Raw genomic sequence first — 17,628 nt, 5'->3', positions numbered from 1 at the left:
GACGGGCTCAAGGATAGCCTATTTCATAAGTTCAGTATTACCAACTACGCTTGACAACACTGAACTGGGGAGCTAGCATGGTATAACACCATTGGGTCCTACGTTGAAGACTTCTCGAAAGGATCTTTATTTTTGTATTACCTCCTCCGAAAAGGATTAAGCACCTCTATAAGTTCTCATGTTCGAAGATCTAAAAAAAAGGGGGGAGTGGGCATGAACTGCCTACTAACTTCTCCACTAGAAGAAAAGAAAAGCCTGGGATGTGTATTTGGCTCCTTCCCTGAAGGAAAAAGAATCAGTAAGCTGCATCATTCGTCCTCCGCTTGAAAACAGGGAAAAGCCAAGGATGTGTATCTGCATCATTCGTCTCCGAAGTGGGCTATGTCACTGATCCTTTACTTGAAGAAATGGGAAGTCTGGGCTGCATATTTGGCTCCTCTCCAGAAGGCGAAACACTCCCTGGACTACGTTATTAATCCATAAACCGGGACACTCACTCCTTGAAGGAAGGAAGAACCCCCTCCTGCGAGCCGCTAATTCAGTCTCTTCCATGGAGAAAATTAATCTGCACGATAAGTTCCCAACACTTATACTCTATACCTTAGGGGGAAATGAGCTCCTCCCATCAGCCAGCATCTACAAAGATTCTACAAGGAAAAAGAAAAAAAGGGAAACCTTAATAAGCATATCCTCGCTATAAGGGGAAAGTGAAGTCCTTCTACGGTCATTCGTGCTCAAGAAACCTTGGTCTCCTTGAACAAAGCGATATTCTCTCCTAAAGACTAAAGCATTTCGGAAGTCCCTTCCATCGACAAGAAAATTCCTTCTCTTGTGGACAAGGTACCTCAGCAGTCGCTTGCAAGAACAGGAACGTATACTTTCCATGGAACTACTACGTCCAGGAAAAGTTCCATCCAAGAATATGAAGAATATCCCATTATCTCGGATCAAGTATTTTAGAAGTCCCTTTCGTAAACAAGAACATACCCCTTCCTCAAGACTAAGTCTTGAGGAAACTTCTTCCAAGAATAGGAAGGAACATATCCCTCCAGCGGGATCCAGTCTTAAAGAAGCCTCTTCCAAGAATAGGAAGGAACACATCCCTCCAGCGGGATCCAATCTTAAAGAAACTCCTTCCAAGAATAGGAAGGAACATATCCCTCACTCGAGATTCAGCCTTGAAGAAGCTCCTTCCAAGAATCTTTGTAGATATATAAAACGACAGAGATCCGTACGGTTGTTTTAGTTTCTGTGCGAACAAATAAACTCAGACTCTATAGATATATAAAACGACAGAGATCCGTACGGTTGTTGAAGAAGATCACTGATATCGTCATTATCGTCGGTGGTGTGAAGGTGAAATGGTGGCAGTGCTTTGGTAAGTTCTGACGACAACTTCTCCATGTGGCGATGGCAAAAACAACAGCGATGGGGGAGGTCGTGTCGTCTTAGTTGATGGGGGTGGTGGTTGTGGTTTTGTGGTGGTGGCAGAGACTAAGAAGACCAGTTTTGTTAAAGGTTTTGCAAACCAGTTTCTTTTTGTTTTAGATGGTTTTGCACATTTATGTAGTGCCCTTCTTATTTTGGTTTCTTACAAAAGCTACCCTCGAACTTATTATGGATATATCTAACAAAGTTACACATATTTATAATTTTCGCTCATGTAATCATCAAATAATGACAAACTAAGTTTAAGTTTAAATGACAAGCAAAAAAGGTAAATGAATACGGATTATGCATTTTTGTCATTAGGGTATTTATTAAAATTTAACCATTTAATTGTAGAATATATGTATTATTTTCAACGACATTTTGATATAATCTTTTTTCTGAAAACGAGTCTGGTGAAATTATATACATACATTCTCAAAAAGTTTTAGTTTCTTTATGTATATGTCACTATAAATTCATGTTTTCATATAATTTTTTTTTCTAGAAATGAGTTAGGTCAAATATAATGTGTTTTCAACGTAAACGTTAAAACTTCACATTTCGATATAATCTTTTTTCCCGAAAACGAGTCTGGTGAAATAAGATACGTTTTCATGCTTATTTTTGTGTACGTTTTTGTTGGTCTATGTTTGACATAAACGGGTCGGGTCAAATAGAATACATTTTCACTCGACGGTATAAATCCGAATTATAGTACGTTTTGACTCCACTAAGTTTTGATGCAAAGGTAAGGATGGTATAGCAGTTAGATGGAATACTCACTAAACGAACCAACTCAGGTTCGATTCTGTTTATTTTTTAACCACAGTGTTTTAGATTGGATACATCGAAACATAGGTTTTTATATGGTTAACACATCATATAACATGCCGCCAACTATAAATAACTAAGGCTTCGCCGCCGCAACGCGCGGCATGGTAACAATCTAGTGGTTACAAAAGCACATTCTTTATTTCAAAAGTTACCAGCACATTTCATATTTTCCACAAATCGACGTCAACATTTCGTATTAACATGATGTGAAATGACCAAACTAACCCTTAATAATAAAAAACTAAAATAAATAAATAAATGAGTAAATTGCCAAAATCATCCCTAAGATTTGGGCATATTTGTCAGTTTCATCTAAAACAACTATTTTTGTACCATATTGTCCTTCACTTTTGAGAATTTTTGTCATTTTCATCCAAACGTAACTTTTTTTGTCAAAATCATTCCTAAGATTTGGGATCTTTTGTCATTTTCATCCAAATGTCTCACAGAAAAAACAAAGCAAATTAGAGGTTTGGATGAAAATGGCAAAAAATCCCAAAGGTGAAGGGCAATACGGTACAAAAAGTTATTTTAGATTAAACTGGCAAACATACCCAAACCTAAGGGACGATTTTGGCAATTTACTCTAAATAAATAAATATACCTCTTCTCTAGTTCTTTTCCATCGGTCATCAAAACCTTAAAGTTCTCCCACCCAGGGGCGGACCCAAGTTATGGGTGGGTGGGCGGCCGCACCCCTTGAAAAAAAAATTAGTGGTATTTTTCGCGAAAAATCCAGACCGCACCCCATGGATATTTTCGTCCGCACCCCTTCAAAAATTCTGACTGCACCCCTTGGATATTTTCGTCCGCACCCATTAGAAACAAATGTTAGGAATTTATGTAAAAAAAAATGTGAACACAGATTGAAACCCGATCAAATTATGTAAAATTTAGCCTACTGACGACGAGGATCCCCGCTTGGGCTCCTCGTCTGGGCTCATCGCCCTAGATTGGTGACTGGGCTCGGGCCCACTTGTGTCTTTCTCGGTATGTTTAGTTGGTTTGAGTGAGCCATGTCCTGATAAGCGCACTCTCGGACCAGCCCATTAGGGTTATGGCCCAAATATCTTATTATAAGCTTTTGTTTCCAAACTTTGCATCTCTCTCTTCGCCCTAAGAATATACAGATCTGTAGGGGCACATGCATTTTTTGCTCTATATCCCCATTTAATAACTATGAGTTTACATGGAGTGAGAAATGATGGTTATGCCCATCAGTTAACGTTCATTCTGTCGACATGATAAACAGTCTAAAAGAAAGAACACTTTAGACTTACAAAACCCCATGTCCGTTTAGAATGAAAACATGCAAAGTATTTGGATATTTCGTGTGTTATTGAAACAAAAAAGGTGTCTTCATGTTTTATTTAAACAAAAATGATAACAAAAAATATTATCTACTGCATGTGACTATGGACATGTGAGAAAGAAAATGCCAAAATCACCTTTTAGATTTGTCTGCCATATATCTTTCATACATTTATTTATGTCTCATAGATAACAACAGACACATGACATTACAATGCTATAAGAATAGAGTTGGCTTAACTTCTTATAAGTACGTGACTTCTCATTAATTAAAGATACTGACACACTTCAATAGTCCCTAACACAAGAAAAAAAAAAAAAAAGAGGGTGGTGAAAAGAGAATAGAAAAGTTAGTTCAAATAGAACTAGATATGACATTATCTAAGTACTCTCACTTATGCTAAAGGTACAAGCACATGTCAATACCTTTAAATATTTAATATAATAAAATATGTTGATGTATCCGTACACATATTTTGAGGAAAATGCAAGAAGGAACTTTTCATAAACTTCACACTTTTGCAAGTAATACTTGAATTTTTACTTATAAAAAAAAGAGAGAGAGAAAGGTACATGCCATATTGCACATGGCACAACTCCTTTTTGTGAAAATGACACCTTTTTGACATGATATGACATTTTTTTCTTGCACAAGGTACAGCCTCTATCGGTTACACTTTCTTTTCCTTTGAAGCATACGAACAATTTATGTTTATCATATGAAGGATAAATTTGAATATGTACTTCACACACATATATTTAATATATACATAGAAGAAAAAGGTTGGAGGGAAGATATATGAAAAGAAGAGCACGTGACTGTGTCAGTATGATGACATTTACTTTTAGACTTGTCTTGGAAAGAACATCCTAGATATTTGTCTATTGTGTGAAAATATTTTAAATAAAAAGAACTATACTTGATCTGAAAGTTACTCATGTTTATGCCTAAGGTACAGCTACATGACAACTTTTTAGTATATAATTAAATATGATAAATGTATATTATACATGTATGCATATGCATAGTATATGGGGAAGGAAAAAAGTCAATCATTTATCTTTCCAAGATGATGTGACATTACTTTTTAAAGAGTTAATAACTTTTTACTCTTACCAATGTGATAAGATATTTTTATGAAAAGAAAGTTACTTTGACTTTCTTATTAAAAATAATAATATCTTGCTAGTACCAGGTCCTTCCAATAGGCCCTTTCGCGGGGCCTCTTCCCCTGGCCCCTTCCTCAAGCCCTTCGGCCAAGGTCCTTCCCCAGTACCTTTCTCAGGCCCTTCGGCCAAGATCCTTCCCCCGGACCTTTCTCAGGCCCTTCGGCCAAGGTCCTTCCCCCGGACTTTTCTCAGGCCCTTCGGCCAAGGTCCTTCCCCAGGACTTTCCTCAGGTCCTTCCACAAGGTCCTTACCCAGGTCCTTCCTCAGGACCTTTCACCAGGCCCCTTGTCTTGGCCCTTTATTCAGGTTTTTCCACCAGGTCCTCCCTCAACTTCTTTCACATGGTCCCTCCTTATTGTTCCCATTACAACATTGTTAGGGTACGTAGGCTACCCCCCCCCCCCTTATGATATAAACACGTCTTCACAAAATAAAACAGGAGGCACAGGTACTTGTACACACAACACAACATGTTTAACACATGAGTAAATTGATCTTTGGTATGGCTTACCTCTTAGAAAGTGTTTTTGTGGCAAGTGTCGAAGCATGAACAACACAAGAAGCTATTGGTTACGACCTACGGGATAGGTCGACGAAGCCTAATATTGGACTGGATGATGTGCACCAGAGAAACAAGGCATGATCTTTGAAAAGACACTAAAGAATAGTGGTCACCTTAAATATCCTTAAACATGGATATAGCTTCGGTTAGAAAGAAAGCAACACAACATTAGTGAAAGCAAGAAATACCTTTATGCAACATTGAACTGAGGGACTAGTATGTCTAGGGGGATATTGTGGGGCAAAGTTTTTGCTAACCTCGGGCTACTCTCATTCAACAAAGAATCATATGCTAATCAGCCGAATACATCTATCAGCTATATCCTGGCGTGCTATCGTGTCTCGGATAAATACGTCACTCATTAGAAGTGATTATGATTTAGAAGACTTTCGATACTCAACGAAAGTAACTATGTTCTTCATTCACAACCGAGGGTCTAGACAGACGGGCTCAAGGATAGCCTATTTCATAAGTTCAGTATTACCAACTACGCTTGACAACACTGAACTGGGGAGCTAGCATGGTATAACACCATTGGGTCCTACGTTGAAGACTTCTCGAAAGGATCTTTATTTTTGTATTACCTCCTCCGAAAAGGATTAAGCACCTCTATAAGTTCTCATGTTCGAAGATCTAAAAAAAAAGGGGGAGTGGGCATGAACTGCCTACTAACTTCTCCACTAGAAGAAAAGAAAAGCCTGGGATGTGTATTTGGCTCCTTCCCTGAAGGAAAAAGAATCAGTAAGCTGCGTCATTCGTCCTCCGCTTGAAAACAGGGAAAAGCCAAGGATGTGTATCTGCATCATTCGTCTCCGAAGTGGGCTATGTCACTGATCCTTTACTTGAAGAAATGGGAAGTCTGGGCTGCATATTTGGCTCCTCTCCAGAAGGCGAAACACTCCCTGGACTACGTTATTAATCCATAAACCGGGACACTCACTCCTTGAAGGAAGGAAGAACCCCCTCCTGCGAGCCGCTAATTCAGTCTCTTCCATGGAGAAAATTAATCTGCACGATAAGTTCCCAACACTTATACTCTATACCTTAGGGGGAAATGAGCTCCTCCCATCAGCCAGCATCTACAAAGATTCTACAAGGAAAAAGAAAAAAAGGGAAACCTTAATAAGCATATCCTCGCTATAAGGGGAAAGTGAAGTCCTTCTACGGTCATTCGTGCTCAAGAAACCCTGGTCTCCTTGAACAAAGCGATATTCTCTCCTAAAGACTAAAGCATTTCGGAAGTCCCTTCCATCGACAAGAAAATTCCTTCTCTTGTGGACAAGGTACCTCAGCAGTCGCTTGCAAGAACAGGAACGTATACTTTCCATGGAACTACTACGTCCAGGAAAAGTTCCATCCAAGAATATGAAGAATATCCCATTATCTCGGATCAAGTATTTTAGAAGTCCCTTTCGTAAACAAGAACATACCCCTTCCTCAAGACTAAGTCTTGAGGAAACTTCTTCCAAGAATAGGAAGGAACATATCCCTCCAGCGGGATCCAGTCTTAAAGAAGCCTCTTCCAAGAATAGGAAGGAACACATCCCTCCAGCGGGATCCAATCTTAAAGAAACTCCTTCCAAGAATAGGAAGGAACATATCCCTCACTCGAGATTCAGCCTTGAAGAAGCTCCTTCCAAGAATATGAAATGAGGAAGTACAGGGGCCGTTCGGTCATTAATCAAAAGTTGAATTGAATGAAAATACAAGAGGAATGTGGGAGGTAATTAAAGTAGGAGTAAATGAGTCAAGGATCCAATGTGTCATTATTTGAAACTTAAATGTGGGAGGTAATTAAAGTGGGAGTTTCATGATGGGGATTAGTATATCTGAGGATTAAGTCTTGGAGGAGCCACCTCCGAAAAAATGAGGATGTCCCCCCTATGTGATTAGGGGTCTCGTAAGTCTCTTCAACGAATAGGAACAAGTTTCTCCCAAGAAAAGGAGGGTATCCCCTCCCATGGGATTAAGTATTGTAGAAGTCTCTTCAACGAACAGAAGTGCACCCGGCTACGGGATCAAGTATTGGTAAAGTTCCTTCTAAGGACGGGAAAGTACATCCCTGGGATTTGATATATGAGAAAAATCCTCCTTGAAATTTCGCACCTGAACAACTTATTCAAAAAAGGGGGGGAGAGCCCCCTTGACAAGGGACTTCGAATCCGAAGAATCCTTTCCTTGAAAAGAAAAGATCTCCGCCACAGGTCTGCGTTTTAGAAAGTATTTCCCCAAAGAAGAGGAGCCCCATCTCGGGGTCGCATACCCCATCTCGGGGTCGCATACGTTTAAAGAAGTCTCTCCAATAGTAGAGGGTTGCACATTCCATGGGCACCCATTTTTAGAGAATTACAACACCCCTCAGGGGAGGAAATAGCCCTTAACAAGGACTCACATAGGAAGTTTCCCTTTACATAACAAGTGTTTTTAAAGGCCTCATAAAACCCCTCCAAAAGGAGAAGATGCCACCCCTTCTTGAAGAACAAAAAACCTGAACGGTTTGAGGACCTTGCTAACGGGTCAAACAGGATCATCTAGGCAGACGTGCCGAACGATCTTACAATAAAATGAACATGTACATAGGCATACAGACATGCCGCCTTAATCAAAACAAGGCAAAGCCCGGGCGTGGGGCTAGGACTAAGTCGACTACGTCCAAAAAACGCCGAAGCAGGCATATGAAAGTCCAAGTGGCCCAAACGCCATTGGACAACAGGCCCAACAGAAGCTTTAACAACTTAAAACAAGTTACAAAGCGGGCCTAGGCAAAGCTTTAACAACTCGAGCAAGTTACGAAGCAAACTATAGAAAGCTTTAACAACGCAAGCAGGTTACAAAACAATCTTGTACAAAGCTTTAACAACTCAAGCAAGTTATGAAGCAAACTTATATAAAGCTTTAACAACTTAAACGAGTGACAAAGCAAACTTACATAAAGCTTTAACAACTTAAACGAGTGACAAAGCAAACTATAGAAAGCTTTGACAACCCAAGCAGGTTACGAAGCAAACTTGTACAAAGCTTTAACAACATAAACCAGTGACAGAGCAAACTTATATAAAGCTTTAACAACTTAAACGAGCGACAAAGCAAACTATAGAAAGCTTTAACAACCCAAACACGTTACAAGGCAAACTCATAGGAAAGTTTTAACAACTCGAGCGAACTACGAAGCAAACTTATGCAAAGTTTCAAACGAGTTACAAAACGGGTCTATACAAAGCTTTAACAACTTAAAAAGTTACAAAGCGACCCATAGAAAGTCTTAACGGCTTAAACAGGGTACAAAGAAAATTCATGAGAAAGTTTTAATAGTTCAAGCAATACAAAAACCCTCATTAGAGGAACACAATACAAAGAGTACAACACGATAAATAAGGCATCCCGATTGATGCCCTTTGAGAAATTACTCTCGAACGAGTACTTTTATTGAAATGCATCTAAGAAGTATATGCAAAGATGGTCTAAATAGCATAAACGCTATAAAAAAGCACTATCGAACAAGTGCATTGGAAAAAATGCCTTCAAGGAGGCATAAATTGAAGTAAGGTATTGTGCTACCCTACTTAAGGGGTCACCTGGCTATTTTAAGTACTAAATGCAAGGTCACCCCAAGGACAACAAAGTAGATTGGTTTGGCATGACGTGCCTTAGACTATGCTTACCCGACGGATAGGGGGAACGGTTGAAGGGCAGATAACGACCCGCCTAGATTTTCAGGGAATGGAACAAGTCCTGCGCCTATTCATGAGTAAATAGACTTGGACTAAGGATGACTTGACGACGAGGATCCCCGCTTGGGCTCCTCGTCTGGGCTCATCGCCCTAGATTGGTGACTGGGCTCGGGCCCACTTGTGTCTTTCTCGGTATGTTTAGTTGGTTTGAGTGAGCCATGTCCTGATAAGCCCACTCTCGGACCAGCCCATTAGGGTTATGGCCCAAATATCTTATTACAAAAAGGAAGCTCATCTTCTTGAAGAGGCAGACAATATCTCCCACCACTTGAGGTTACTACTTCCTCTTCTTCTCTCATATTACTCTTGTCCCTCTACTCTCTCTCTCTCTCTCTCTCTCTCTCTCTCTCTAAGTTATACTTGCACTTATAACATCTTTACCACACAAGATACTGACTTGAGCGTCGGAGTGCCCACGGGGTGAACCCCCTCGGGCCCTCTAACTAGATCTACCTGTGGCTGCAGCCCAAGACCCGACATCCCGCAAGAGGAACCGTCACCATGACGACAAGATGACGAACCTAAACCGGAGCTCACCGAATCTAAGGTTAGTACCGTCAAAGCCCTTTGAACGACTTCAGGGATTTGGGGATTCGACACCTACTAACCTCTTTAATAAAACTTAAATTCAATCCATCAAGCCCAATAACTTAATACCCATTCAAGCCCAACCCAACTATTAGTTTTGTTAAACAAACCAGTCCACATAAAAAAAAAAAAAAAAAAAAAAAACCCAAATCGTTGCCACTTGTCAGCGACTCCCGCCCTCCCTCTGCCTCACTTCAGCACCCAGCGACACCATAATTCCGGCCGGCGACTGCAAAATTTCGGCTGTAAACTGGTTAATTCAGGCCCCCCTAACAGGTAAATGTTTTTTACTAGGGCTTATAATAATTACTAGGGCTTGAAATTCAAAATTTTGGTTGGCAAACATGTTTGTTGATTATATGATTGTTGGTTGGCAAATAATAATTACTAGGGCTTGAAATTTAAAATTTTAAATTGAAAATTAAGGAACATGGGCTATGGTTGAACAGTTAGAAGAGGCGTTATTTCGCCGAATTATTCTAATTAAAGACCAAGGTATGTTATAGATAAGTTTTTTTGTTCTTTTATTGAATGATTAAGAGAAATAAAAGTAGGGATGGTTTGAACTTTGATGTTTTTTGTTTGTTAATGTGATAGGAAGTTAGGAACTAGGGTTTGATTGTTTGAGAATTGAAATGGACCCGACCCAATCTGATTCGACCCGCTATGAAAATTTGTTTGTTTGTTTTTACTTGTTTTACATGACCCGACCCGCTATGAACTGATTTTTTTATATAGCTAGGGGTTTAAAATCTTTAAAAAATTTCCGCACCCCCAGGAAAAAAATCTTGGGTCCGCCACTACTCCCACCGGCCAGTCCACCCCGCTGCTTTCTCGCCAAACTAGCAACTCAAAGGAGACGATTATTGTTGATAAATACGATGCTTCAATTTTAACAGTTGCTTAACAGTTCCATCTTCCATCACCAAACATTTCAAGAGATGCGAAGAACGCTAATGGTGGTTAAATGTTAGCGTCTATGATAGAGATCGAGAAGACGTTCAGTGACGAAACCAGAACGATTTAGTTAGAGGGTCATCATAAGCTTATATTCAATAATGGTTCAAATTATGGGGTCCATCTCTAAGTTTGTTCTTCAAAAACTCAAAATTTATAAATAAAAATTCAAAAAGTTTTGGTGACCGGAGGGTCAACGGACCCTCTTGACCCCCCCTGGTTCCGCCCCTGAAGACGTGTGGGTTTATGGTGGCGGCTAGGGCGTATAGGCTCTCTCATTTATTTAAAAGATGGTGAACCAGATACTCAATATGGTGATCCTCAGAAAAACTGAGAGCATAGAAGATGAATTTGTAATAATTTTGTATAAAGAAGCGCATGCTACATGAATATTGTAGATTTTGTTTTTCCATTGATTTTGTTACAAGTTATTCTCTTCAACTTACTTGTTAGTTAGTCTTCGTTTAATTAAAGTAGTGCATAATAATAATTAACATGATAATGCAACTGGTGAATAAATCTCTAGCAAGTCATAAGTAAAATTATGCATTCTCATTCTCATTCTCATTCCCAATCACAAATTCAAGACCCGAAAAGCATAACATTTTAACAAATTTAAGACGCAAAAGACCATCCGTCTCAAAACCGCATGTCAAAACAAAACAAATTTTGTCATCATGTCACTAGAGTTAACAACAAAGAACAAGATCACCAAGAGCACGATTAATCGGATTTGTACCGTCGTCCAACGATGATTTCTACGACAGGTGATGCGCATGGGGAGCGAAAAAGGAGTTCTGAATAATCATCAAGTGTAAAAGAGCTCAAGTCATCATTTTTATCAAAAAAATAATGTGGGTACACCATCATCTTATTTAGTACAGGTGACTTGGCTAATACAAGCCTCACAAAATCCAACTCATTCTCCGAGTCAGTGAAACCTTGAATCTCAAATTCTTTCAAATGCTCGAACGTGATATCTGAATAATCATCAAGTGTAAAAGAGCCCAAATCATCTTCAACGTACATTTCTTCCCACATCTACATGAAGAAGTGTCTTGTGTGAGTGTATGTTGACATAAGAATCAAAACAAGTAGAATACGACATATATTCTTGTTCTTTACCACTAGTTTAAGTTTCAGTTTCTCCAGATTTGGGGAGCTTCTAATCAGAAGAGTAAGAAAAGGTAACCCATATATGTGAGTAAAGCAAAGAGTATCCACACACAAATATTTCAAGTGGACTAATGATGTCGGGAGCTTTTTCGGAAGTCTCTTTGAAAGAAAATCCTTGAGCCATAGCCAAAACAAAGATTAGTGATAACTAATAAGCAAACCAAAGTCTAATCATATATATATATACATATATATATATATATATATATATCATGTAGATAAAATTACCTCCAAGCCGAATACCGTAACATAAAGGCATTCAATCACTGGTACACACTCGAATAGATCAACAATCGTGGAACCTTCAACATCATAGAGAATTGTCATCCCATGACCCTGCATAAATTACAATATTTAGACAAGTTATGGAAGAGGAAGACCATGGGAATTAAATTTTAATTGTTGTAAACTTACAAGAGTCAATCTCTTAAGTAAGGGACAGCTGGATAAAAGTCGGTGAAGCGTTTTCATATGCGTCCATACACTACTCAAATATAAGGTTGTAAGGAAACCAAATTCATTGAATGAACGTTGTTGGTAAAGAGCACAACCATGGAGATACAAACTTGTTAATTGGTGTAACGAGAAGAGAGAAATGGGTAACCTATGCCCCTCGTCACCTCCCGCCTCAAAATCAAGTTTTAATATCTTGAGAGTATTTTTCTTGGACAAATGAAGTATGATATGGTCAATCTCAACACACGAGGTATCTACTTTCATAGAAAGAGTGAACTCGTGTATTGGACCCTCGTGCATAAGCAGAACTTGGTATATCGCGTAGAAAAACCTACACCTCTTGGCCATATCTTTCCTTTTACTTGGTTTGTTAAGATGTAGCTCGATAGCAGACGGCTTAGGCCCGCGAGTCCATTCTTGAAACTGATCCTCAATAAACTCAAGTTTAGGGATTTTGATCCAATGGTACCTCCATTCCTTAGAGAGGATGCTTGTCCTTGCTGCCTCTTGAATCGGTAGCAGACATAAGATGGTTTCTATTACGCCTACAGGAAGCTTGCTGATTCTATCCATCTTAGGATACCCTTATTGTTAGCTGCAGAATTTGCTACTGTGAAAATTTGGTTAGTCTACACACAAATCAACGAAACAGATACGATAAGGAAAGAAGAAAGTCAAAGCTTTCAAACAACAAAATGGAATGGAATGGAACTGAGCCAAGCCAATTAGGTTAGTGACTATATCAAGGCACACATTTGTTTGAAATATCGAAGCAAAATTACCCAAACCCAGTAATGAACAAGGTGTTTATGAAAAGTAATCGGTATGGAAAAGAGAATACCTAAGGTTGGTTATTTGATAAGCAAACTGGCGACCAACTAACCAGCTGCCACCAGCGACATTGACGAACAGAAGCATACACCAGAATAGAGTTACTTTATGCTTGTTTTTGTTGGGGACTCTGCTTTAATGTTTCCATAGTTAATTTAATTGCTCGGATGGTCTCTATGGTTTGCCTTTTTTTCACATTTAGACCTCAGTTTTTTGAAATAGTATGCTTACTTCCTATGGTTTGGTCGTTTATTACTTGGATAGTCCCTTGAGTAAATATCTATTAGTTTGCTCAGTTAATTTAGTATGAAATTACTAAATTACCCTTACTTCTAATAAAACTAGGTTTAAAGAAGTTCGCCGCGTTGCGGCGAATTTCTTTTTTTATTTAGTCTGTGTTTAGATGTGTTTTGAAATCACTACGAGCGTGTTGCGAACAGAATTGCTGACAAGAATAAAAAGAAAATGTAGAAAAAAACACTAAAAGATAACCGAAAAAAATCAACCAAAAAAATTGTATGGTAACGATGTTGTTCGCATGAAACCTGTGGTCAGAGATGAGCAAATTGTTCTGTGTACCGGTTCACTACCGTTTTTTACCTTCATATACCGGTACCTTAACCGATATTTTTGGTATCAGTACCGATTCTGTATCGGTTGACACTGAGCCCATCCCTACCCCTGAAACTAAAAAAGAAAAAAATATATTATAGTTAAAAAATACCCGTTCAATACCGGTTCACACCAAGCTTATCCCAACGCCTAATATTAAAAAATATATTATAGTTAAAAAATAAAGAAAAAAACTATTATTATATTATAATATTATAATAATAAAAGTATTAAAAAAAAGCTATATATTATTATAATATTTAAATGACTATTCATTTCAACTTCTTAATTATATTAACTAGGGTTATTCATTGTCGCGCGTTGCGCGATTTACAATATGTATTGTGTTACTCATTGTCGCACGTTGCGCAATTTACAATATGTATGTGGCCGTGTTATCATGATATAGTTTATAGCAAGAGGGGAATTCAACACAAATCTTGGGAGGGGAATTCATCACAAATCTTGGATCTCATAACTTGACCTCTGCCACCACACGTAGAGCATACTCTCATCTTGGTTCCTACCTTTGCCATGTATCTATAAACATATCAGATATTTAAACTTACTTAACCATCTAACTATCAGATGTTTAAACTTACACATGTACAAGATAATTGATGACTACAAGATATATGACAAATATCTAAATATTACTCAACTATCAAACTTACTCAATTTACATCGGTAACTAAGAATACTAAAAACTAAAATCTTTTTTCATCAATTGATGTTGCGAGAGTAATTGATGACTACAAGATGTGTTTGACTTGAAACAATTATTATTTTGATTGCTTGAAATTTCCAGTAGCAAGTAAAAAGTTGCACTGAGAATACTGATTACTGCCATTAATATAAACTTACTCAACCATCCCCTAACCAGCATAAAATTATCTCATCTGATGTTGATTCTTCAAATTGGAACACTCCTTTTCTAAAGGCATCATTAATACAAAACATGGTACTGTAAAACCAAACAAATAACTCAATTACTGGTAAATTTCATATAAGGGTACTAAAAACAAATTGTACAAGACTAAACGTTGTGGGTTGGCGCTATAACCTAACATCATATTAACATAATATTAACTCTAGCTACACACAAGTACAATACACAAACTTCTAGCTACAACCTAACATCATATTAACATAATAATAATAATTCAAACCAACATGCTAGATCAACAATATGATGTTTCTAAATATAAAAAACATAGCTACCACTGACCTGAGCTTTGTTAAGAAACATGCCCGAGCTCGTTCGAACCTAACTCTCAATACTCTTACCAGATTCTTTGTTAGCAACCATCAATTTCTCGAGCTTATCCTTCACCTAATCACAAATCAGTATCAAATTAGTGGCTTAATGGATCGTTAACGGGTCATTTGGAACTCGAATTCAGTCTCAAATTTCTTCAGTTACTCTTACTCCTTAACGTATAACCCAAATTTGATTAATTTAACCCTAAACTATATAAAACTCATAGTCACAATCCATTTACCCTAATACATTTGGATTAAAATTATAAACAAAATAAGAAAAATACAAAAAAGATGAATTATCAAATACCCACCAGTTGAATAAGATGGTCCTACACACCCTACACCAAATACCCTTATAATGTATAAATGAACCTGGACAATCTAGCTAAGGTGATCCGAGCCTAATCAAGTTGGCTTGGTTTGTGAGGGAGCCTAGCCCCAGCTCAAATGTTCAGCCAAGTTCAGAATTGGTTTAAGGGCTAATTTTGAGCTCATGCTGGCTCAAGCATATGTTTAATGCATATATTTGAAAGAAAATATATAAATAAATCTGAGCCATCTCTGGCTAGATTTGAGACTGGTTCAGAATTCTAGCCATGCCGAGCCATCTTGGGTTAAATTTGAGTCGCACTCAAACTGACCATGGATCAAGCAAATAATTAACATCTGAATTCGGAAGAAAATGTATAAAAGAACCAAGCCGAGCCCCAGCTCAAATACTAAGCTCGACTTAGAATTCGAGTTGAGCTCAAGGCTCAAGCAAATGATTAATGGGTGAACTTAAAAAGAAAGTATATGAATGAAGTCTGGCCACTACTGAAACACCAAAATATATGAAAAAGAACAGTATAGAATTCCCAAAAATAAATTCTTGATTGATATGAAATACCAATAAAAGAGGACTTTTAGGGTAATTAATGCTACATGAAATCATCAAATAGTGAAGTAGACATGTCTTATAGCTCAAAATCACATTATTAAATATCTCTAACATTCGTAAAAAAAAGTTTACTTTATATGCTTGAGAAAAATATAGTGAGAGGTGACTCCATTAGATTACATGAATAACAGTAATCATAACCCATAATTCATAAACATTATACACAATCATTACAAGTAAACCTAAAATGTGTTATCTAAAGTTCCATAACAGACTCTTAAATCAGCACCTGATCAATCGTATTAACATGCATTTGAGCAGAATCAACTAACTCAACATGAACAAATTCATTCTCTCTGAACGAAGGACTCCTCGTAACTTGCTCCAAATCATTACCATCTTCCATTTATGTGGATCAAATTACAAAGAACGATTAGATCTTCAAATTTTAAAACTTAAAGAATGTGAGTATAGTGGAAATGGACTTGAAGCATATACGACCTCAAAAATGGTGGAGATTCGGGGGGTTTCATGTTGATATGGCGTAAAAGACAGTCGAATTTGGTTTATACCTGTAACGTTTTTGCGTAGAGGCATAGAAGACAGTCGAAACCCCTAGATTCTTGATGAACAAACTGCGAACCAATCAAGACCCATGATGACCGAAATCGATTGCTTAGTTCCGACAGAGGAAATCAGTTTTTCAGATGGTGGATATTCTATCCAGAATGTATATTGTCATTTGCCTATTCTCCCATTTAGAATCCAATAAGTTCAAATGTTAGACAAATTCCAAACATTTTTTATTACTGACATTTTGACAAACAATTGGTGGGCTTCATAAAACCCAGCTTCAAAAAGCTTATCCAATTAGAAAATAAACATTAAAATGGAAGCCCGAAATCACAATCAAGTAAACCTAAAAAATACATGCAACAGAACAAAGACATGAAACAACAAAAAGAAATCGACAGCATGCAGAATCAAGCAAAAATTTTTTATGCAAACCAAAAAGATAAATCAAGATAGCAGAGAAGAGCATACCCGTGAACAGCAAGACGATATCCTCCAGCAAAATCAGTGGGACTTATCTCCGTCGAAAACCACTTCAAGCTTGCAGAATCGTCGACCATTACAAAGCTCTGACCGATCTGGTAAAAACGGTGCATGCAAGGGTATATCGGCCGTTGGAGAGAACCCCAAAATCACCTCCGTCATCGGGTTCGCAGCAGAACCCTAGCAGTCGATAACCGCTTCGGATCTCTGAGCTTCATCAGCCTCCATCGTTTGGTGGCGGGGGAGAAATCCAGGTTGTGGTGGAGAAAAGTGATTTAATGGGGAGGTGGATTGGGAAGGAAACAGGGACGTGTCAAGAACCGCCGAAATTATCCATTCACAATGAACCACGACTAAGAAACACTATTCATTTCATTGTCTTATTAATAGATTGAGATTATATTAATATTAATTATATTAACTAGGTGGATTTGCCCGCGCATTGCGGCGGGAATTCGGTCGGTTCGGTTCAGTTTGTTACCATACATATTATTATAGTACCGACACTCGGCTTAAAGTCATGATACGTCCAGAAAAGAGTGTGATTTACATTGAAAATCATAAAGAAACGAATACCGGTGTGGGTTCCAATAATAACTAAAGCATACCAATGTCTGTATCGGTTGGCTGGCGAGATTTTTTTTAAAACAAAGTCACATATTCTACTATATAAAAAATATTTTGAATGCGATATATCAGATGAAAATCAAATAATATAAAACTAAACGGGTAAAAAGCATATATTTTTGTAAGTATATATCGATACCGGT

At 38.0% G+C, this 17,628-nt stretch overlaps 1 protein-coding gene across 13 annotated transcripts; it reads right to left on the bottom strand.

The window, feature by feature from the left end:
• Positions 1 to 11,117: 11,117 nt before the first annotated feature.
• Positions 11,118 to 17,215, bottom strand: LOC110898772 (F-box/FBD/LRR-repeat protein At1g13570). Of its 13 annotated transcripts, none has more exons than XM_035982100.1 (8): positions 16,847 to 17,215; positions 16,375 to 16,548; positions 16,092 to 16,201; positions 14,888 to 14,992; positions 12,175 to 14,199; positions 11,989 to 12,096; positions 11,710 to 11,874; positions 11,118 to 11,625 (listed from the first exon to the last, which is right to left on the bottom strand). In XM_035982100.1, exons 5-8 carry the CDS (start codon positions 12,787 to 12,789, stop codon positions 11,308 to 11,310), a joined length of 1,206 nt encoding a protein of 401 aa, XP_035837993.1. In that variant the 5' UTR covers positions 12,790 to 14,199; positions 14,888 to 14,992; positions 16,092 to 16,201; positions 16,375 to 16,548; positions 16,847 to 17,215; the 3' UTR covers positions 11,118 to 11,307. The 13 variants fall into 13 exon arrangements, with proteins under 13 accessions (XP_035837993.1, XP_022001300.1, XP_035837994.1 ...); XM_022145608.2 differs by having other exon boundaries at positions 12,175 to 12,826; XM_035982101.1 differs by lacking the exon at positions 16,092 to 16,201.
• Positions 17,216 to 17,628: the final 413 nt, after the last annotated feature.

This window comes from Helianthus annuus, chromosome 13, assembly GCF_002127325.2.
Source record: "Helianthus annuus cultivar XRQ/B chromosome 13, HanXRQr2.0-SUNRISE, whole genome shotgun sequence".
Lineage (NCBI taxonomy): Eukaryota > Viridiplantae > Streptophyta > Magnoliopsida > Asterales > Asteraceae > Helianthus > Helianthus annuus.
Note: the sequence above shows the minus strand (reverse complement) of the source record. Positions and strands in the feature narration are given on the sequence as shown.